Raw genomic sequence first — 24,788 nt, 5'->3', positions numbered from 1 at the left:
TTCGCGACTTGGAGGTTAAACCCGATTGGCCTTGTAACCAAGCAGTCCTCCAATAAAAAGCGCTTAATTTACGACTTGTCTGCTCCTCACATGTCATCCATTCCCAGTTTGAATTCTTTAATCCTGTCCGAAGAATTCGCCATGAGTTACTCGTCCATCGATGAGGCCATCAGGTACATCTTGCTAGCAGGGGAAGGGGCATGGTTGGCTAAGGATGACATAGCGAATGCATTTAAATTGCTCCCCATTCTTCCCCAGTTATGGAAGTATTATGGCTTACATTGGGCACATAGATATTATTTCGCCAACCGGCGTACTTTCGGGTCTAAGAGCAGCCCATGGCTGTTTGATCAATTTGCGTGCGCTCTACATTGGATTCTGGTTCACCATGGGGGGTTGGACATGGTTATTCATTACCTCAATGATTTTTTGATCATTGAAAGCCCGCATGGTGAACCTACGGGTTTAGGGAGTTTGCTACAACTTTTCGCCAAGTTAGACGTTCCCGTAGCTACCGGCCGGGCACCAGGGTTACCTTCTTGGGCATCATCCTCGATTCAGTCTGCATGGAGGCCAGCCTCCCCATAGCAAAGCTGTCCAAGATCCGGGCCGCAGTCTCCTCTGCGGCTTTGTCCAGGGTCCTATCCAAACGGGAGATCCAGTCCCTGTTGGGTTCCCTAAACTTTGCTTTCAGGATCATACCCCAAGGCAGATCGTTCATGTCCAGGCTCCTCAGTCTGCTCCAGATCAGGATTCCACCATCCAACTGGACAATCACGCTGTGGCGGATTTACGAATGTGGCAATCGTTTCTCACCAGGTGGAACGGCATATCTTTGCTCGTGCCTTCCCCAGATTCCGCTTCACCCACAGTCTTTTCTGACGCCACAGCCTCTCGCGGGTTCACCGCCATTTTCCATCACCACTGGTTCGTTGGCAGTTGGCCGGTGTAATTCTTCTCCGACGCTGGTTCTCTGAGGTCATCCCCATTGTTAGAACTATACCCGATAGTGGCAGCCGCTCAAGCCTGGGGCTCACTCTGGGCCAATAAACTGGTAGTTTTCATGACAGACAGCCAGGTTGTAGTGGATGTAATCACGAAAGGAAGGGCCAAGTCCCAGAAAATTATGTCCCTCTTACGTAAGTTAGTTTGGCTGTCCTTGAAATGTAACTTTCATTTTTTCGCATTCCACATTCAAGGGGCGAAGAACATTGCGGCTGATGCCTTGTCCCGCTTTAATTACACCATCTTTTTCCAGGAACTACCAGATGCAGACCCCGTCGGAATTCCAGCCCCACTATTCAGCTCCCTCCTGATGGACTAGGGTCCCTGGTAGCCTCTGCAAAGATCTTAGTACAACGTTCATTGGCAGCCAATACTGCCAGGAACTACAGATCAGGATTCAAGGTCTTTCAACGGTTCGTAGACGCCCATCCACAAGGTGACTTGGACAAAGTCACTTTCCTCATGGCGTTTATAGCCTATTGTCATTCCCACCGCCACCTATCATTTAATACTATCAAACTGTATCTAATCTAGTGGGAATATAGCACCATCCGATGCTCAGCGACCCCACCAGCAAGTCCATCATGTCAAATCAGGCCATCAAAGCTACTCTTAGGGGTATTCAAAAGAATAACACGAGGGTTCAGGTTCGCAGACAACCGGTCTCAAGCGAGCTGTTTCGCAAATTGTCATTAGCCCTGGACGGTCTTCCTTTTGGGCATTCGGCCAGCATCACCATCAAAGCGGCCATGTACCTCGGGTTCTATGGTTTCCTTAGACCCGGGGAGTTCACCTGCAGCTCTTTCAGTCGCACCACGCTCCTCAAGCGACATCTCATCTGGCACGATAATCACTTCACGCTGTACATACTAACCACCAAAACCAACCAGGCAGGTCCTCCCATCGAAGTCGAGTTTTTCCCCACATCCAATAGCTGGTGTCCTGTCAAAGTTCTCAAGGAACTTACGGCCTTACCTCAGTCAGCTGCCTTGGACGACCCATTGCTCCCGTTAGATGGCAGGCCCCTTTCATCTGCCCTTTTCATCACAAACATACGCATACTAGCGGCAGGATTAGGATACAATCCTAGCTCAATTTCCGGGCACTCCTTCCATATAGGAGCTGCTCGTACCTGGCTCCGGGCACACTCCAGCCAGATAGGTCAGGGCAGTGTTGTAGGCATGCCTCTTCCGTCACACGCTCATACCACAAATATAATATATATGTTTATTATAGATAGTTAGTGGGAAATAGACAGTGTAGGTTAGATAGTGATATAGTGTAGCTGATAGGTTCTGCTGTCCATACATACATGCTACATACATACATACATAGTGCTGTGATGTCAAAATTTCACAACAATACTTAGTGCACCGATCACTAATAAGTAGTCAGACCTGTTAAAATGTGAATTTGCACGTATTGCGCCAAAATATTTGCATCATTAGTGCCGATTTCGCAATTACGAATATATTGGAGCACTCTATCTGCACATAAAGCTATTGTAGTGTTCTGCCGTGCCAACCATTTTCTCCCGTCTCAGGAAACTTATACCAGCTTAAAAAATGTAGCTATAGTGACCCACAAATGTATTTCGCACGCATTACGCAAATATTACATTGCCGATTTTTCGCGATCAATAAACTAATCTCGAATTCGCAAATATATGACGAATATTCTACCAAATATTCGCAAAATATTGCGAATTCGAATATTGCCCCTGCCGATCACTAGTGGTTGGCACTGATGGGGACACTGTTGCTCTTAGTCATGGGGCACTTTTCTTGCCCCTTTACAACACTGATGCATGGAGGATTGTTACGTTTGCTTTGCCTTTTCTACAATAGCTAATTGGTGGCTAAACAATGGCACTCTGGTCTTCTGCCAGGGGCGTAACTATCAGGGAAGCAGCTGCTTCAGGGCCCCGAGCTTAGAAGGGGCCCGGGAGCAGTAGCAGGGGTGTCAGCAGGGCAGGGTTGCATGTACTATGATGTAAACTTATGGCCTCACAGGCAGCAGGCAGCGTATAGTGGAGGGCCGCACTGAAGATAACAACAGCTCTTGTCAGCAGCAGCTTATACATTCAGCCCCATACTGAGGATGCATAAGGGAAATACACTGCCCAGTGGATGCTATTCCTGTACTTGCTTGAAATTGGTTATGCTATTTTATTCTGTGTATTCAAGTAAGCAAGAGTTCACATCTCCATTTTGATTTTCGGTTCTTCTGATCCGTTCGAAGAACAGAAAAAAAGGATCCTGTAAACAAATGGATCCTGTTGCATCCGTTATGCACATTTGGCATCCGTTTGAGCCATTTCTACCTGAGATCCGTTTTTTAGACAGAAAGAAAACTCCTGTACGCAGTACTTTTTTCCGTCTGATAGAACAGATCTCAGAAATGGCTCAAACGGATGCCAAATGTGCATAATGGATGCAGCAGGATCCATTTGTTTACAGGATCCTTTTTTTTTTTACAAGATACATCCATTGATTTATTTTTTTCGTTCTTCTGACACATCAGAAGAACGGAAAATGAAACGAAAATGTAAACTCTCCCTAATTATATTTGTTTTGAGTACTTTTTTTTGCATTTTTCTTGTAATTATGGTAACAGACCTTTTATTGGCATTGTATAGTGTGTATAGCTGTAATATTGTGAAAGGCAGGAGCGTACCTATAGTGGAAGCAGGGGACGCAGCTACTGCGGGGCCTGAACTCCAAAGGGGCCCATCTGAGATGAGGACTAAATTGTAAAAGGGCCCCCACAATAGTATTATATACAGTGACATGATATGCAGTATATGTGTGGGAAACGGACAAAGTCGCAGCACGGCCTGGTCTGAGTGAGTGATTTTGACTAGCTGCAGGACTGGTACTTGAATAGAGGAAGGGGGGGGGGGGGTTGTGAAGAAGTTGCCCATGAAGGGGGGGGGGAGCCCATTCAATAATTTGGTGTGGGGCCCAGTCAGTTCTAGTTACGCCACTGTCTTCTGCAGAACTTTTCAATTTACAATTTTCATTGTGAGAGGTACATACCGTATGGGAATAAAAGGTTAAGGAACAAAAAGAAACCAATGTGGATAAATAGAACTGTAAAGAAAGCAATAAATGACAAAAAGAAAGCATATAAATCACTAAAACAGGAGGGTAGCACGGAAGCACTGAAAAACTATAAGGAAAAAAATAGAACATGTAAAAAACAAATAAAAGCGGCCAAACTAGAGACCGAGAGATTAATTGCAAAAGAGTGTAAAACTAACCCCTAAATGTTAAAAAGTATAAATCTGAAGGTGTCGGCCCTTTAAAGAGTAATGAGGGGGGAGTCACAGAGAGCGACGAGGAGAAAGAAAAGCTGTTAAATATTTTTTTCTCCAATGTATTCACTGAGGAAAATAAACTGTCAGATGAAATGCTGAATGTAAACATAAATTCCCCATTAAAAGTGTCCTGTCTGACCCAGGAAGAAGTACATCAGCGACTTAAAAATATTAAAATGGACAAATCGCCAGTACCGGATGGCATACACCCCCGTATCCTAAGAGAATTAAGTAATGTCATAGCCAGACCCTTATTTCTGATATTTGCGGACTCTATACTGACAGGGAATGTCCCACAGGATTGGTGCATGGCAAATGTGGTGCCAATATTCAAAAAGGGTCCAAAAACAGAGCCTGGAAACTATAGGCCGGTAAGTTTAACATCTGTTGTGGGTAAACTGTTTGAAGGTTTTCTGAGAGATGCTATCTTAGAGCATCTGAACAGAAATAAGTAAAAAACGCCATATCAGCATGGCTTCGTGAGGGATCGGTCATGCCAAACTAATTTAATCAGTTTTTATGAGGACACTGTCACTAGTGGGGTACCTCAGGGGTCAGTATTGGGCCCTATTCTCTTCAATATATTTATTAATGATCTTGTAGAAGGCTTGCATAGTAAAGTATCAATTTTCGCAGATGACACTAAGCTGTGTAAAGTAATTAACACTGAAGAGGACAGTATACTACTACAGAGGGATCTGGATAGATTGGAGGCTTGGGCAGATAAGTGGCAGATGAGGTTTAACACTGACAAATGTAAAGTTATGCACATGGGAAGGAATAATGCAAGTCATCCGTACATACTAAATGGTAAAACACTCGGTAACACTGACATGGAAAAGGATCTAGGAATTTTAATAAACAGCAAACTAAGCTGCAAAAAACAGTGTCAGGCAGCTGCTGCCAAGGCCAATAAGATAATGAGTTGTATCAGAAGGGGCATAGATGCCCATAATAAGAACATAGTCCTACCACTTTACAAATCGCTAGTCAGACCACACATGGAGTACTGTGTACAGTTCTGGGCTCCTGTAAACAGGGCAGACATAGCAGAGCTGGAGAGGGTCCAGAGGAGGGCAACTAAAGTAATAACTGGAATGGGGTAACTACAGTACCCTGAAAGATTATCAACATTAGGGTTATTCACTTTACAAAAAAGACGACTGAGGGGAGATCTAATTACTATGTATAAATATATCAGGGGTCAGTATAGAGATCTATCCCATCATCTATTTATCCCCAGGACTGTGACTGTGACGAGGGGACATCCTCTGCATCTGGAGGAAAGAAGGTTTGTACACAAACATAGAAGAGGATTCTTTACGGTAAGAGCAATGAGACTATGGAGCTCTCTGCCTGAGGAGGTGGTGATGGTGAGTACAATAAAGGAATTCAAGAGGGGCCTGGATGTATTTCTGGAGTGTAATAATATTACAGGCAATAGCTACTAGAGAGGGGTCGTTGATCCAGGGAGTTATTCTGATTGCCTGATTAGGGGAATAAAAAATTCCTTCCCGACTCCAAAGTGGGGAAAATTGGCTTCTACCACACAGTTGTTGTTTTTTTTGCCTTCCTCTGTATCAACTTGCAGGATAACAGGCCGAACTGGATGGACAAATGTCTTTTTTCGGCCTTATGTACTATGTTACTATGTTACAAACAACCTTGTCATTTGGTAAAGCATTACTCACTTTACCAACTAATTTCACGTAACCACATTTTGCATGAACAACCTTTGCTCTTAAGTAAATAATGTATGAGTCCGTGTAACTTCAAAGACATACCATCGCTCCACCTGCCCGGTTACAAGTGTACCCTGCTTTGTTATTTACACTTGTAACCTTGGTTTCAGGAACTTTTATGGCAATTCTGCAAGATTTTTCTACCTTTATTATATACTTTGTTTCTATTAGCATAAACTTTATATGAACAGGATAATGAGGTTTATGGGAATAGCTGCCTATTGTTAAAAATTGCAGTTCTAGTTATCGGTACTTTATTTCTGTTTACTTCATATCTCGTTTTTACTATATCTTATACACATATCCACTGTAGGGGATCGTCTCTTTTCAGGGGGTCACACTCACAGATATCTTCGCAGACACGGTTATAATGTCCAAACTCTTGCTTCATTTCAGACACTTTAGCAAAGCACAGGTTAAGAAGTCGCAGCTTCAACTTATCACGTGTGACATCCACACTAAATAACAAACCCTTGCCCGGCTAGGCTCTAACTAAACACATAAGCGTATCCCTGACTCACCTAGAGAGCCCTGTTCACACATGGAACACCAATGCGGCTTTCCTCAGCCATACAGTCCAGCAACCTCCAGGCTGTGACACTTCAATACCTTTTGGGGGATTGTGGCCCAGTAGTCCTCCCGACTCTGGCCTCGTGATTCTTGTTTCACAGGCATCACCGCGTCCCCCAAAGTTCAGGCTATCGCCAAGCCTCGTGGCCCCTCAGCCTTGCCCAGCTGAGACCACTCACCAGGACTCTGCTTCACAAGACACTCCAGAGTGAGACACACCTTGTCCTTACATTTAGTTCGCTCACATACCAGGGCTATATCCCCAATCCGCAGCCCGATATACACGCCTGTGCACAAGCGCAACCTCTCCTACCCTTGGTGCATTCCATAGCACCGACAGCAAATCGAGTCTTGACACGCATGTCTGTCGCAATGCGCTACCCGTACAGGCGCGCGCCTTTCAAAAGGACGCCGCTCTCCCTCTCAGGCGGCTCACCTTTCTCATAGTGTGGACGCACGTTGCCTTGCGCTGACCTCCATATCTCCTTACTCTCCCACAGTGGCACCAGGTATTCCCGGACATTACTTATACCATTGTTTACTGCCTACCCTCTGCCTAACTAGATCTGCTTGATTGTTGACACTGTACCCTGCCTATCTCATATGTTATTTTACCTTCATATCGCAGTGTGTATATCCTTGACATATAGATATAGCATTGCATCATGCTACATCAAGCCTTACCTTTGGATCCTGTGGACCTGATTAATACGAATTGAAGAATCTACATCTGTTTTCATGTTATATTACCATGTGTTTGACATATCTATATTTTTATTTGCATTCATTTTTTTTTTGTCTTTTCACTCTAAGCACCAGTATATTTGCCATTGTGGCTGTCGATACTGTATGCTGATCACTGCCATTCTGTATATTGAAAATCATGACATCCATATTTGTTTTCTTTATTCTGTTATAGTTTGAAAAAGGCCGAATTGGCCGAAACATAGCAAAAGGAGACGCAGAATAAATAAACAACGCGTATGATCACATAAGCTACGTTTGTTCGTGATATTTCAGGAGTTTTTTTCTACAAATTGCTTTATGGGGTGGGAACCCGACTCCTAGAAATCCGTACGGTATACCAACAGCAGTGTGTGGCTAAGCGATTTCTCTACCTATTAGAATTCACAAGCTATGGCTCTACAAAAGAATCAAATTATTTCCAATTCTTAAAGGTGTTTTCTGGGTGTTCGGATATTGATGACCTATCCTGCGGATAGCTCTTCAATACAGATTGGTGGGGACCCGACTTCCGGCACCCTTCCTGATCAGTTGTCTGAAGAGCCCGGGGCCTTCTGGTGAGGGCCACAGCCTCTTCCGAGAGCAGTGACGTCACGTTCATTGGTCACATGGCCTATTTGCATCTCAGTCCCATTCAAGTGAAAGGGCTAGGGCTGCAATACCAAGCCCAGCCGCTATACGCTGTGCTTGGTATAATGTTAGAAAGCACAGTCCCTTCAAACAGCTGAAACGTGGTGGGGGCCAGGAGTTGGATCCCCAACAATCAGATATTGATGACCTTAGCCCCTTTAATTCCAAAGCAAATGAATGTAGGCCAGACGTATTGGGCAGACGGAATGCATTATTACTGCAGGATCAGACTACACAAAGTATGTTGGTAGTCTGTAACAATGCGGACATGGATTTGCATAGGAGCTGTTTACACAGAGTAACATAGTAACATAGTAACATAGTTCATAAGGCCGAAAAAAGACATTTGTCCATCCAGTTCGGCCTGTCATCCTGCAAGTTGATCCAGAGGAAGGCAAAAAACCCTGTGAGGTAGAAGCCAATTTTCTCCACTTTAGGGGAATAAAAAATTTCTTCCCGACTCCAATCAGAATAACTCCCTGGATCAACGACCCCTCTCTAGTAGCTATAGCCTGTAATATTATTACGCTCTAGAAACACATCCAGGCCCCTCTTGAATTCCTTTATTGTACTCACCATCACCACCTCCTCAGGCAGAGAGTTCCATAGTCTAACTGCTCTTACCGTAAAGAATCCTCTTCTATGTTTGTGTACAAACCTTCTTTCCTCCAGACGCAGAGGATGTCCCCTCGTCACAGTCACAGTCCTGGGGATAAATAGCTGATGGGATAGATCTCTGTACTGACCCCTGATATATTTATACATATTAATTAGATCTCCCCTCAGTCGTCTTTTTTCTAAAGTGAATAACCCTAATTTTGATAATCTTTCAGGGTACTGTAGTTGCCCCATTCCAGTTATTACTTTAGTTGCCCTCCTCTGAACCCTCTCTAGCTCTGCTATGTCTGCCTTGTTTACAGGAGCCCAGAACTGTACACAGTACTCCATGTGTGGTCTGACTAGCGATTTGTAAAGTGATAGGACTATGTTCTCATCACGGGCATCTATGCCCCTTTTGATGCAACCCATTATCTTGTTGGCCTTGGCAGCAGCTGCCTGACACTGGTTTTTGCTGTTTAGTTTGCTGTTTATTAAAATTCCTAGATCCTTTTCCATGTCAGTGTTACCGAGTGTTTTACCATTTAGAATGTACGGGTGACTTGCATTATTCCTTCCCATGTGCATAACCTTACATTTGTCAGTGTTAAACCTCATCTGCCACTTATCTGCCCAAGCCTCCAATCTATCCAGATCCCTCTGTAGTAGTATACTGTCCTCTTTAGTGTAAATTACTTTACACAGTTTAGTGTCATCTGCGAAAATTGATACTTTACTATGCAAGCCTTCTACAAGATCATTAATAAATATATTGAAGAGAATAGGGCCCAATACTGACCCCTGAGGTACCCCACTAGTGACAGTGACCCAATCTGAATGTGTACCGTTAATAACCACCCTCTGTTTTCTATCACTCAGCCAGTTACTTACCCACATACAGATGTTTTCTCCCAGTCCGAGCATTCTCATTTTATATACTAACCTTTTATGCGGTACAGTGTCAAATGCTTTGGAGAAGTCCAGATATACGACATCCATTGATTCGCCGCTGTCAAGTCTAGAACCTACCTCCTCATAGAAACTGATTAAATTAGTTTGACATGACCGATCCCTCACGAAGCCATGCTGATATGGCGTTATTTGCTTATTTCCGTTGAGATGCTCTAATATAGCATCTCTCAGAAAACCTTCAAACAGTTTACCCACAACAGATGTTAAACTTACCGGCCTATAGTTTCCAGGCTCTGTTTTTGGCCCCTTTTTGAATATTGGCACCACATATGCCACGCGCCAATCCTGTGGGACATTCCCTGTCAATATAGAGTCTGCAAATATCAGAAATAAGGGTCTGGCTATGACATTACTTAATTCCTTTAGGATACGGGGGTGTATGCCATCCGGTCCTGGCGATTTGTCTATTTTAATCTTTTTAAGCCGCTGATGTACTTCTTCCTGGGTCAGACAGGACACTTTTAATGGGGAATTTATTTTTGCATTCTGCATGTCATCTGACAATTTATTTTCCTCAGTGATTACATTGGAGAAAAAAATATTTAACAGCTTTTCTTTCTCCTCGTCGCTCTCTGCGACTCCCCCCTCATTACTCTTTAAAGGGCCAACACCTTCAGCTTTATACTTTTTAACATTTATATAATTGAAGAACATTTTAGGGTTGGTTTTACTCTCTTTGGCAATTAATCTCTCGGTCTCTAGTTTGGCCGCTTTTATTTGTTTTTTACATGTTCTATTTTTTTCCTTATAGTTTTTCAGTGCTTCCGTGCAACCCTCCTGTTTTAGTGTTTTATATGCTTTCTTTTTGTCATTTATTGCTTTCTTTACAGTTCTATTTATCCACATTGGTTTCTTTTTGTTCCTTAACCTTTTATTACCATACGGTATGTACCTCTGACAATGAGTTTTTAGGATGTTTTTAAAGATATCCCATTTTGTGTCTGTATTTGTGAGGACTTTGTCCCAGTTAGTTTGGCCTATGGCCTCTCTTAGTTGGCTAAATTTAGCTTTTTTGAAGTTTGGTATTTTTGTTCCTCCCTGTAGAAACGCTCTTTTGAATGATAATTGGAAGGTTATTACTTTATGGTCACTATTTCCCAGGTGTCCCCCGACCTGCACGTCTGTTGTTCTGTCAGGTCTATTGGTTAATACTAAGTCCAGTATGGCCGTCCCTCTAGTCGGGTCCTGAACCAGTTGGGAGAGGTAATTGTCTTTGGTTATAGCCACGAACCTTTTTCCCTTATGAGATATACAAGTTTCAGTTTCCCAGTCTATATCTGGGTAGTTGAAGTCCCCCATAATAACCACCTCATTATGATTTGCCGCCTCGTCTATCTCGTTTAGTAGTAGATTTTCTGTGGACTCTGGTATATTAGGTGGTTTATAGTAAACTCCTATTAGTAATTTATTGTTGTTTTTAGCTCCATGTATCTCTACCCATAGTGACTCCACATGTTCATGTCCCTCACTTATATCTTCTCGGACTGTGGGCTTTAGACAGGACTTTATATAAAGGCAGACCCCTCCCCCTCTCCGGTTTTGACGATCCTTTCTAAACAGACCTTAACCTTGTACATTAACTGCCCAGTCATAGCTATCATCCAGCCATGTCTCAGTTATTCCCACTATGTCATAGTCCTCCTCACACATCACTAATTCCAGTTCACCAGTTTTATTAGTCAGGCTTCTGGCATTAGTATACATACATTTGAGAGGTTTATGTATATTTTTTACCCTACACCTTTCCTTCTGAATTGTTCTAGTCCCTCCTTCCATTCCTCCCCCATTCTTATTACCTTGTCCCCGGTCTCTATCTGCACTATCTTCCCCTCCTATAACGTAATTACCCTCCCCCCCAGTCCCTAGTTTAAACACTCCTCCAACCTTCTAGCCATCTTTCTCCCCAGCACAGCTGCCCCTTCCCCATTGAGGTGCAGCCCGTCCCTACGATAGAGCCTGTTGCCGATAGAAAAATCGGCCCAGTTCTCCAGGAACCCAAACCCCTCCATCCTACACCAGTTCTTGAGCCACTTGTTAATCTCCCTAATCTCCCATTGCCTTTCTTGTGTGGCTCGTGGTACAGGCAGTATTTCGGAAAATACTACCTTAGAGGTCCTTGCCCTCAGCTTTTGACCTAAATCCCTGAAATCATTTTTAAGGACTCTCCACCTACCTCTAACTTTGTCATTGGTTCCGATATGGACCATGACCGCTGGATCGTCTCCAGCCCCTCCCAGTAATCTGTCAACCCGATCCGCGATGTGTCGAACTCTAGCGCCAGGAAGACAGCACACTGTTCTGCGATCACGGTCTTTGTGACAGATTTCCCTATCTGTTCCCCTAATAATGGAGTCTCCCACTACCAGCACCTGTCTGGCCTGCCCTGCTCTCCTGGTTCCCTGCTTACTAGAGCTGACATTCCCCTGACTGGCAGAGGAAGTGTCTGGCTGCAGCAGTGCCGTCCCCGGACTGACATCCCCCTCATCTGCCAAACGTGCAAACTTGTTGGGGTGTGTCAGATCAGGGCTAGCCTCCCTGGCACTCTTCCCTCTACCCCGCTTTCTAACTTTTACCCAGCTAGCTACCTCACTTTCCTCAGCCTCCTCTCTGTCACCCTCCCCCTCATCTACCCCAAAGAGTGCTTGCTCGGTGAGAAGCAAACTCTTTTGCAAATTATCAATGCCTCTCAGTGTTGCAACTTGCCCATTTAGAGACTCGATCTGCGATTCCAAACGGGTAATTTGCTCACATCTAGAACAAAGATATACACCCTCGAACGGCTGTTCCAGGACTGCATACATCATGCAAGATGTGCACTGGACTGCGTTGTAAATTGTGCAACACATACTAAATGGGGATTACAACAGTAAAAAAGTAAAACAGTATAAATGATTTAGATTTAGACCCTGTCTGCTGTAGTTGAAGGACCACGTAAAATTAAGCCAACAACACACAAGGAAATTATATCCAACCTTAGTTTCCAAACTCCTTTTCTTAAACTCCTTATTTTTTAACTCCACTTAATAAGAAGCCACTTAGTAGAGCAAGCCTCAGAAAGAGCAGGCTCTGAAGAGTATAAGTGGCTCAATTTATAGCACCTGGTTGCCCCAGGCACTCGCCTTAATTAAGCAGAGAAAAAAAAAAAAAAAAACGATTTTAAATGCAAGTACAAAAATACAAACACTTAACTTTCAATGATCTCTGCTGCAATCCACACTCAGCCACCTGCAATCACTCCCACAAAACCACACACAGCTCTAGAACTCCTTATTGATAGGACAATTCAAGAATTATAAACTTAGCAAGTTAAATTCCCTCACATATCCACTCTCCTTTTTGTCTTCTAGCTGTGACTTCAGATCAGCACCAGCAGAACCAGAACCGACCTTACCTTGGTGTGCGGGTCAAGGAACCAGTCAAGGAGCTTCTGAAAAGAAAGAGAGGGAACTCAGCTGCTACTAATTCCATAACGTCCACGGTAATGTGACTACACATGTCATAGCCGATATGCCTCTTATAACAAGGCTGCATTCATCAATATAAGAGGTTGTTCTGTTTTATTATGTTACACATTTTAAAGGGATTTTCTAAATTAAAATGTTTATGGAAATTTAAGTAAATCAATGAATTTACCAAGTGACTCAAATTTTTTATGTTGATTACATCTAACAGTAAAACTGTATTCATAGGTCAATGTAACCTTCAAAGTGGTTCTACAGGATTTTGATATTGATGGCCTATCCTCAGGATATCAACAAAAGGAGAAAATCCGGCTCTTGGACAACAGGAGACACTTTATTTAGCGGTAAAACTTCCAATCCTCATAGGCAAGGCATAGTCTTGCCTATGAGGATTGGAAGTTTTACCGCTAAATAAAGTGTCTCCTGTTGTTCAAGAGCCGGATTTTCTCCTTTTGTTGATTTGCTGTTACGGCCGTGTCCAGGCTGGTACCGTGCTCACCACAGGTGCAGCAGGTGAGAGCTGCTCAATCTTCTCATTTACTCCTATCCTCAGGATATGTATTCAATATCTGATCAGTGGGGGTCCGACTCCAAGCACCCCCGCCGATCAGCTGTTTAAAGAGGCCACGGCACTCCAGTGACTGCTGCGGCCTCTTTCTACGCCAGTGATGTCTCATCCATCGTTCACATGGCTATTGTGCAGCTCAGTCCCATTTGCTCATCCCTATTTGGGTGTATTTTATGCTGAGAGTTCATCTTGTTCATCTGTTTTTAGGTGTCGACATCTTACCAGACTCTCCCACCGTACACGTCAGTAGGTAATCAGTCACTATAATCTTGTTGACTAAAATATTTCTGTATGCTGATAGTTTTGCTCAGCATTTTTTAATCCATGTCATCATCATTGATTTCTAGTCTCAAACTCCACTGACCACCCGTATGTTGATTTGGACACCACAACATCATTGCTGCCAATCCAAGATGAAGGCACATTCTACACTGGATGGATTTCCCAGCCGCCCTCTTTTCAGCCTATAACACAATGGACAGCATGCCCAGAGTATATCTCACACGAGACTGTCAGCTGCCCGTATACAGGTGACATGTATGTGCAGCCCATGTGTCAGGGCTACACGGTGGTTGGTCCACCTTCAGTCTTGACTTACACCTCACAACCTCTACTTACCAATTTCACAGTAAGTCAACGTGTATTTAAATTATATTATTTTTATTAGTTCATCCCAAAAAAGATATGTTAAAAGGGATTGTCTAGTATTTTTATATTGATGGTCTATCCTCTGGATAGGCCATTACTATCTGATTGACGGAAGTCTAATCTCCTGCGCCTCCACAGATCAGCTGTTTTGCAGTAGCTTTGAAGACAGAACTACATAGCTCCTTCCACTGTGTAGTGGATGGAGCTGATTACTGCAGTGCTACTTCCATTGAATTCATAGAAGAGCTACAGTAACCAGTAACCATTGTGTAGTGGATGGAGCTGTGTAGTAAGTGTCAGAGCTACTGCAGAACAGCTGATGAGGAGTGCCAGCTGTCAGACTCCCATTAATCAGATATGGAGGCCTATCCTAAAAAATAGGCCATCAATAATACAATCCTGGAATATCTCTTTAAGGTCTAGAACTCAATGCTGGACTATAAGACTCCAAGAATGGGAAATGTAGTAACTGATGCACCACCAGGGACAGACTGGAAACTTAAAGTGACCCTGGATAAAAACCTAAAATTGGCCTCGTGTTAGAGGTGGGTCCGAATTGACAGAACGCGTGGCAACTGAAGTAGGTTGGGCCAGCAATACCGTAGTGAAGAACAAAATACCATCCCAGCAGAACTAAATGCCACAAAGCAGCACAAAATACTGCTGCCCATGCCACAGCATGAAACTGTATCATCGTTCTGGGGATATCAATACAGTTGAATTCAGGAGGACACCTGCGGCCACTGGCCAGGTACATAAGTGTCTGATGCGCCTACATTAATTAATACTGAAAATATCAGATCTTTATGTACCTGACCACGGCCAAAAGGAGGGCTTGGATGGCCCTCTGGGCGTCGACCCACTGGGAAATTTCCCTGTAGGGTCTATGACCAGGTGCGCCCTTAGGTATTTGCATGTTCTTGCTAAAACGCAGTGCGATAGCCATAGCACATAATTTTGCTCAGACCTGAGAGATAACTTGTTTATAGGGATGTAAATGGGTGATTCCCATCTTATGTGGTCCTCATCCACATCTCCAGAACAGTGGCCCTTCTCTAACGGTGAATGGAGAAGTGTCAACTTGATGACTTTTATTCAATTCTAGGGGAGTCATGGATCGTGGTACCCTGGGGAGAGGGAGGACTGTTGCACTAGTTGTAGGTAGCACCAATATTAAGATATCTCCTCCTATCCTCCACTGTGTCTAGAGAAGTTGATATTTTACTTGATGGCTGCTTGATTTTTGGAAAAAATACTACTAAATATGCCATGAAAACCTGACATCCTGACATAAATGCTGTGTGTGAATCTAGCTTGTAATTTCTTTTGTCTGTTTAGTGACTTCTGAACATATCAAAACTTCTTCCTGACAGACAAGAAGCACCACTCCATGTGTGGCCACCCAGTTAGAATATGCAGAGCAGCAAACACCACTGACTTACTTCCCATGGGCACAGACCATTCCAAGCCTTCCTACTGCAACTCATTCAATACCATACCAAGCAACGCCACCCACCATTCAAAGCCAACAGTTTGTCCCAGTACCAATTCCTGTACAGGATTCTGTGCCAGAGGAACTTAATGAGTCAAGAGTGAGACGAGACCTCAACAACCTGCCAATGGAAAAATTACTCCAAGGAGAGGAAGGAAACGATTCCTATGTTCTAAATCACACTTTATCTATTGAAGGCCTTTAAATTATGCGTTCTTTACCTAGTGTAATATTTAAGAATCTGTGATTTACGTTTTTGTGAAGAAATTCTATGTACGGTACTACAATTAGAGGGATATTCCAACCAAAAATCAACCATGTAACAACTGTGAAGATCCAATTGCTGTAACCCCCCTCCCCCCAAATTGCAGATAGCTGGAGGTCCAACTGCTGTAACCCTCTCCAATCACAGATCAGTGGAGGCCCAACTGCTTTAACTCCCTCCAGTCACAGATTGGTGGATGTCCAACTTCTGTAAACCGCTATAATCACAGATTGGTGGACGTCCAACTGCTGTAAACCGCTATAATTACAGATGGGTAGAGAACTGCTTAAACCCCCTCCAATTAAACATCCTTGGAGAGCCATCAGCTGCAACTCCCTCCAATCTCTAGAACAGTGCTTAGCTGTATTTGTTACTCCCATAGTGTTTGAATGAAGTGGCAGCTCACGTGCGCGACAACCAGTCTATTTAGACTCCTTTTTGCTATGGTTGTGCAGTTGAGGGGAGAGCTGAGGACCAATGTCTTCCATTCTACCAACTGGTTGGGATCTCGGTGGTTGGCTCCCACCAAATAAATATTTTTCTCTTTTGTAGTGGAGATTTTTTAGTTGGAGTATTCCTTTAAGGACACATATCATAACCAAAACGATGCATAAACCTATTGTAAATAAATGTTTCATAACAGTAAAATAAAATTTACATTATGCTTCATCGAGATAGACTCTCTACATCCTTCATACATTTGTAGTAGTCACTAGCAATCAGCTAGTTGTCCTGTGCAGTAATATCCTATCTCAGTGAAGTCACTATGCTTCTCCTTGTGGGGAGTAATGGTGTTCCTTGTGAAGATGCAGCTGGTGTAAGGAACAGAGGCAATGTCATCAGGTGGTAAGTATACAAATTAGCTCTCCTCCAAAAGAAAGAAAGTTCTCTTTTGTGCCAGCAATAGGCATCTATCCTGTAATCAATGTCCAAAACCTTAAAGGATCTTCAGATTTCTGTAGATCTGTAGACAGCTGTTTCAGGTTTTTTTGCCCCTGTGAGTACAAAGCAGGTGTTGGTTGGCTCATTTTTCTCAGATCTTTACTCTGAGGGTACAAACACAAGTTGTGGTCATGCCACGGTTGTGACGTGGTAATGCTGTGGTTTAGCACCTCATGACTGTATGAGCTGCCGTGGGTCTGCATTGTTAATGGCCAAGCGATACCCACAATGCTACACGGCCATTAAAAATGCTGCCGTCTCGCAGATGTGTCACAACAGTGCAGTGTGGTCATACTGTAAGTTCACGTCACAAAAATTTGCATGGTAATTCAAATTAAAATGTTATGGGATTTCGATGCGGAAGTGCGGATTTTGATGCAGCTTTCATTGCAAACTCCACGCATTAACCATTCTGTTTGGCATATTGGATATTAACATATCCAATCCTTTGTTCATGTGGGACATAAGGTGCTTCCAGGAGTCTGAACGGACACATAAAAAGGGGAATTAGGAGGTATAGCTGCCAAGTATATCAGCAGCTTAAGGCCTCGTTGACATTTTCGCATCCGCTTGACTTCCGTGGAAAATATGTACGTGTTTTATCCATGAAGATGTCCTTGGAGTATCAGTGTTTGGTCCGTGTGTCCATTTTTGGCCCTCGCTGTGTCATCCGAATTTCACAGACACTGCAATTAGCAGTGTTAGACACTTACACAATTAGAAACTTTAATGAGCGTGTTGGTCCTCATCATGAATCAAAGTAGTGCATGACTCCTTTCACTGATTCACAGTCCGTGGAACATCACTGATGTGTAAACTAACATATTAAAATCAATAAGTACGTGTGCTCTCCGCAGAAAATACGTCCGGAAAAATAGAAATGTCAAAGAAGCCTAACCCTGCACATAGTGATCTTAGATATATAGGGGCACATTTATTAAGACTGGCGTTTTAGACGATGGTCTTAATAAACCCCTAAGCTGGCGGTGGTTCTGCTGAAGTTATGAAGAGTCGCCGTCCCCTTCCCCACCCACGCCATGCCTACTTTATAATAAATGACCCCCATAGTTCTCAAATTAAATGTCTTTCCTTCAGGGTATGGGTACACGGCAACACTGCTCATGCGACAGCTGTAGCGGCCAGGATCGCAGGGGGCATCGCTGAGAATTGGTAATCCCATAGAAATTAACGGAATCACAGCGCAACTCGCATGTTTACTGCCACAGGGACAAATGAGTTGCAAAAAATCCAGCAGTGTTGGATTGTTTGCAACTTGCGTGTCAGGGTCGCATCAAACATGTGAGTTGTGCTGCAATCCCATTAATTTCTATGGAATCACCAATCCTTTGCGATGCCCCTAGCCACGAACAGTGCAGCCATACCTTTATTTCTATGTTGAAGAAGGGAGGAATTTATCATTGTAGGTGTGCTTAAGGCTATTTTTTAAACTGGAGATGCTTTGCGCACCTCCGCCAAAATTATTAAGATGGCGTTTTGTTTTATAAAATTTGGCGAAAATTTGATGTGGTTTCGCCGCTGTCAGTGAACGTATGCAAGGGGGGTCGCCTGGCATGGAGAAGCATCTTTTTAAAAAGTCAAACATTCTAAATGAGACATAAAAGTGTTCTAATTTGTAATCCCAACCAACTTTTCACTCCACTTTTGAAAGTGGCGAAGCTCATCAAATGTCACAAAAGAAATTACACAAGATGTCGCACACGACATCGCTTGCAGCTTTTTACTCCACGAAACTGGAATAGCAGATTTGATAAATATCCCCCAAAGTGTGTAAAATGTCAAACCTTCCTGGAAACATTAGAACTAAGCATTATTCTCTGGCTATATTTCTTCAACTTTTATGTGCATGTCTGTCTCGCCCAGGAACGCCCGTAACAAGGTATACACTAAATGAATGGCACTGTTTTGGAACGCTTACAATGCTGATAACATATTATATAGTTTAATCTCCATTACTAACATCTATAGATAAGTCAGGAATGAAGAACCAATTCATAACTGTTATATATATGGCTCATATCTATGCTTGCACTATCAACAAATAGGCTGACAGGAAATATTAAAATGCTCCATTGTGTCCGGGTTCACACTGCTTTGAGTTGTCCAGCCCACACCTTTAGACTACACAATTAATAAAAGAACATATTCACCAATGGAGCTGTTATCAGCAAACACCCTCATCTAAACAGTTTGCATGGTTTACTATGTGTACATGTGTGCCTGCAAACACAAGGTGCATGCTTCCTTTTATTACTAATGGTGGCCATCTCAGCAGAGCTTTAGAAAGTCACACAGATTCCCAGCTGCTACATAGTATGGAGCCAGAGGAACTCTGCCTGCAGCCGTATGGCACCGTGTTACAGAGAGATAGTTTCTAGGGAAAAAAAATAACTATAATGCAGCATGGAACATGTACATGGATTTTTGACGTCTTTATAAGAAATCTATTCCATTGCATATTTTCCTGATTATTTTAAAATCTGAGTTGAACAGTGCAGGGCTCCAAAGCAGCTACCTGTAAGCAAATACTTTCATTCCCCTCCCCCATTTTCACAGAAATCTTTTTTTTTGTGAGGTTCAATTTAATTAAGCTGCATATATACGTCATTACTGCAGCAGTTCCCAAGGTGAGTCAGAAATCTACCTATGTGTATTAAGGTGAAATTGAGCGTCAAGCCTTAATTGCTCTCATAAATATATCCAGTTTCCACACGGTTGCAATTAAATTTTTGGTGGGTTTGTTAAATATAATTAAACCAGTTGTGTGTATATATATATATATATATATATATATATAGTATAGAAGAATGGCGGCACTGACAAAAATTAGTTAGAAAGGTTGGGTGCACGTTCACTGGGGAATGAGCTGCTTACCCCTTGGTATATAAATAGAAAAACGAACAGCACTCCTGGAATCCACAGAAAAGGTTTTTCTTTATTCACCCATGTGATGCAATGTTTCGGCTCTGAACTAGAGGCTTGAGAAAGCCTCTAGTTCAGAGCCGAAACGTTGCATCACATGGGTGAATAAAGAAAAACCTTTTCTGTGGATTCCAGGAGTGCTGTTCGTTTTTCTATTTATTTATATATACAGTCAGGTCCATAAATATTGGGACATGGACACAATTCTAACATTTTTGGCTCTATACACCACCACAATGGATTTGAAATGAAACGAACAAGATGTGATTTAACTGCAGACTGTCAGATTTAATTTGAGGGTATTTACATCCAAATCAGGTGAACGGTCCTGGAATTACAACAGTTTGCATATGTGCCTCCCACTTGTTAAGGGACCCAAAGTAATGGGACAATTGGCTTCTCCGCTTTTCCATGGCCAGGTGTGTGTTATTCCCTCATTATCCCAATTACAATGAGCAGATAAAAGGTCCAGAGTTCATTTCAAGTGTGCTATTTGCATTTGGAATCTGTTTCTGTCAACTCTTAAGATGAGATCCAAAGAGCTGTCACTATCAGTGAAGCAAGCCATCATTAGGCTGAAAAAACAAAACTAACCCATCAGAGAGATAGCAAAAACATTAGGCCTGGCTAAAACAACGGTTTGGAACATTCTTAAAAAGAAGGAACGCACCGGTGAGCTCAGCAACACCAAAAGACCCGGAAGACCACGGAAAACAACTGTGGTGGATGAGCGAAGAATTCTTTCCCTGGTGAAGAAAACACCTTTCACAACAGTTGGCCAGATCAAGAACACTCTCCAGGAGGTAGGTGAATGTGTGTCAAAGTCAACAATCAAGAGAAGACTTCACCAGAGTGAATACAGAGGGTTCACCACAAGATGTAAACCATTGGTGAGCCTCAAAAACAGGAAGGCCAGATTAGAGTTTGCCAAACGACATCTAAAAAAGCCTTCACAGTTCTGGAACAACATCCTATGGACAGATGAGACCAAGATCAACTTGTACCAGAGTGATGGGAAGAGAAGAGTATAGAGAAGGAAAGGAACTGCTCATGATCCTAAGCATACCACCTCCTCAGTGAAGCATGGTGGTGGTAGTGTCATGGCGTGGGCATGTATGGCTGCCAATGGAACTGCTTCTCTTGTATTTATTGATGATGTGACTGCTGACAAAAGCAGCAGGATGAATTCTGAAGTGTTTCGGGCAATATTATCTGCTCACATTCAGCCAAATGCTTCAGAACTCATTGGACGGCGCTTCACAGTGCAGATGGACAATGACCCAAAGCATACTGCAAAAGCAACCAAAGAGTTTTTTAAGGGAAAGAAGTGGAATGTTCTGCAATGGCCAAGTCAATCACCGGACCTGAATCCGATTGAGCATGCATTTCCCTTGCTGAAGACAAAACTGAAGGGAAAATGCCCCAAGAACAGGCAGGAACTGTAGACAGTTGCAGTAGAGGCCTGGCAGAGCATCACCAGGGATGAAACCCAGTGTCTGGTGATGTCTATGCGTTCCAGACTTCAGGCTGTAATTGACTGCAAAGGATTTGCAACCAAGTATTAAAAAGTGAAAGTTTGATTTATGATTATTATTCTGTCCCATTACTTTTGGTCCCTTAACAAGTGGGAGGCACTTATGCAAACTGTTTTAATTCCTACACCGTTCACCTCATTTGGATGTAAATACCCTCAAATTAAAGCTGACAGTCTGCAGGTAAAGCACATCTTGTTCGTTTCATTTCATATCCATTGTGGTGGTGTTTAGAGCCAAAAATTTTAGAATTGTGTCAATGTCCCAATATTTATGGACCTGACTATATATGAAGAAACCCATGGCACACCTTCTGTAAAAGGTGAAAAAATGTGTCTTTATTCACACATGTCACAGCAGCGATGTTTCGTTCCCCTCACGGAACCTTTCTCAAGCCACTGCACCGTTTACAGAAGGTGAGCCGTGGATTATATTCAGAAGTGCTGCCTAGTGATCTTCTCGATGCTCGGCACATGCGGTATTCGTCAAACTGAGCTAAATAGTAAAACTTTACAGACCCAAAGTCCTTCAAGGGCTATTGTGTGTGGCAGCAATATCTATTTTTAGCGCATCCTGCGCTAAATAGCGTACAATAGTTAGGCCGTTGCAGACAGCCACATTAGCTGTGCCATATCTCCAGTGTAAAGTGTGCGCACCGAAAAAAAATCGGAGACATCCAGTGTACTTTTTTCGTAGACGGTGTCTGCTGCGGACAGTGACATTAGCTGCTCCACAATTCCTGTGCAAAGTGTGGGCATCCAAAAAATATCTGTGACATACAGTGTACTGCGGACAGTGACATAACTAGTGCCACATCTGCAGTGTAATGTGTGCGCTGAAAAAATGTATCTGTGACATACAGTATACTTTTTCCGTAGACGGTGTCTGCTGCGGATAGTGACATTACCAGCTTCACATTTGCAGTGTAACGCAGCAGTCCCCAACCGCCGGGTCGCGGACCTGGAAGATGGTTTGCCGGGCTGCGGCGATCAGGGCAGTTTTTAACGCTGTACTAAAGAAACGCTTCCATTATGGAAGCGCTTCATTAGTACAGAAGGACCAGGAAGCGGTGAAGGATCTGTACTCACCGCTTCCTGGTCCACGGCTCGGCTATCGGCTGTGCAGGGCTGCGCACAGCGTGAGGTCGCTCTGTGACCTCACACTGTGCGCCGCTATACACAGCCAGCTGACAGCAGAATGAAGATGTCACGACCGCTATCCCAGCAGCAGTCGTGTCGCACCAGACGGAGGGGAAGGGGGACCCTTATCTACGGATGGGAATAGTATGGCCACCCCTGACTAACCCTAAGCTGGCACCTGTCTGCCCTGATACCCTAGACGGGGTGTGAACCCGTGCGGCGAGCAGTATGCCTAAACCCTCAGTCACCCTAACAAGCCTAGAGTGGGGAAAGGCCAATGGGAGCACTAGTCACCATCACTCATGTCTAGGAGAACAGCAGGGGAAGACAGCAACAAACAAACTATAGCAGAGATAGACTTATCCAGTCACGAGCAGAGAAGGCGATCCCAATCACGACAGTCCACGCCGGACAGGAGCTCCACAGCAACACCATCAAACGATCTCCTTCAAAGGTCAGAATAGAACTGGAAGTAAGGACTATATCTGGCAATGACTGCAAGTGAAACTGAAACTAATATAGTAGCTGGGAGGGACAGGACTCACCTGAGAAGGATGCCTACAAACTCCCAGTCAGGACAAAAAGGTTCACAAGGCAAAACCCGGATGACATACCCTGAACCATGGAGCAAACTCACAAGCTATCGCGAGTAGCAAGTCGCTGCGACCTTCTCCTCCCAGACCTGTCTGGATCAGTCACAGTCGTGACAGAAGAGGATCGCGATGGTGACCAGGAGCAGGAGAGGTAAGTGTTTATTATTTTATTTTTTTATTTGCACTGGGGGCTGATGGCTGACCTGGGGGACATATGGCTGACCTGGGGGACATATGGCTGACCTGGGGGACATATGGCTGACATGAGGGGCTGACATATGGCTGACATGAGGGGCTGACTTATGGCTGACATGAGGGTCTGACTTATGGCTGACATGAGGGTTTGACTTATGGCTGGCATGAGGGGCTGACTTATGGCTGACATGAGGGGCTGACTTATGGCTGACAAGAGGGGCTGACTTATGGCTGGCATGAGGGGCTGACTTATGGCTGACATGAGGGGCTGACATATGGCTGACATGAGGGGCTGACATATGGCTGACATGGGGGGCTGACTTATGGCTGACATGGGGGGCTGACTTATGGGGGGCTGACTTATGGCTGACATGGGGGGCTGACTTATGGCAGTCATGGGGGGCTTATTGCTGACACGGGGGGCTTATGGCTGACATGGGGGCTTATAGCTGACATGGGGGCTGATAGATGGCTAAAGGTTTGGGGGTTGATCTGAGCCATTGGTGGTCTGATCTGAGGTCTGATTAACATTGGGGGTCTGATTGCTGGTCTGACCTGAGGTGTAATGAAAAATATTTTTTTCTTATTGTTCTCCTCTAAAACCTAGGTGCATCTTATAGGGTGAAAAATACAGCACAGTGCAGCAGAGACCAGTGCAGCAGAGACCATAGTCAGTTTATATAGTCGTTATATAGTGTTATATATTTTAATACCGGTATGCACCTTGTGTTTTGTTATGCGCGTGAATCAGTCAGTACCCCCCTATTATGTGCCAAACGTTTCATAAAATGCGGAATGCACGCAGCTTTTTTTATTTTATTTTTTTCGCGTGGTATTGAGTATCGCAATACTTTTTTATGGTGTCGAAAGCAAATCAAAATTTTTGTATCGAAACAACCCTACGCCAATCAGATCGGCGTAGCGTTGTCACGATAACAAAATTTTGATTCGGTTTCGATTTGGCGACTAAAAATTTTATTTGGCTCCTAAATTTTTCAGTTAAGGAGCCAATGGCTACTAGGTATTTTTTTTAATCTGGAGCACTGTCCAATAATTTTTTCCATCTGACTATGCTGGCAGCAGAGTCTGTAGTTCCTTGGCCAACCGAGGAGGCTAGACAAGGGGAACATTGTTGTTTATAATGTACTGAATACACTGTATCCCATGCACCCCTTCCACCACAAACAAGGGTATATAGTTGAATCTTGCTTTTCTCATCCTCCTCTTCCATCATATCAACATGCTTATTCGTTGCATATAATGCCCTCGCATATATGCCCTTCGCATATAATGTTTTAGAGGGTCAGCTCAGCTGCAGGCCCTCGCATATAATTTTTTAGAGGGTTAGCTCACCAGCAGGCCCTCGCATATCATTTTTTAGAGGGTCAACTCACCAGCAGGCCCTCACCTACAATGTTTTACAGGGTCAGCACA

General features: G+C 43.6%; 1 protein-coding gene across 1 annotated transcript in view; it reads left to right on the top strand.

Moving 5' to 3' along the window:
- POU2AF1 (POU class 2 homeobox associating factor 1) overlaps positions 1-16,672 on the top strand; it is a 104,800-nt gene extending 88,128 nt beyond the window's left edge. Inside the window, exons 2-5 of the mRNA XM_040426282.1 lie at positions 12,927-13,057; positions 13,816-13,858; positions 13,956-14,236; positions 15,630-16,672. Coding sequence (XP_040282216.1) covers positions 12,927-13,057; positions 13,816-13,858; positions 13,956-14,236; positions 15,630-15,953 — 779 coding nt within the window. The 3' untranslated portion in view covers positions 15,954-16,672. The remainder of the gene's footprint in view (positions 1-12,926; positions 13,058-13,815; positions 13,859-13,955; positions 14,237-15,629) is intronic.
- Positions 16,673-24,788: the final 8,116 nt, after the last annotated feature.

Source organism: Bufo bufo, chromosome 1 (assembly GCF_905171765.1).
Source record: "Bufo bufo chromosome 1, aBufBuf1.1, whole genome shotgun sequence".
Classification (NCBI taxonomy): domain Eukaryota; kingdom Metazoa; phylum Chordata; class Amphibia; order Anura; family Bufonidae; genus Bufo; species Bufo bufo.
Note: the sequence above shows the minus strand (reverse complement) of the source record. Positions and strands in the feature narration are given on the sequence as shown.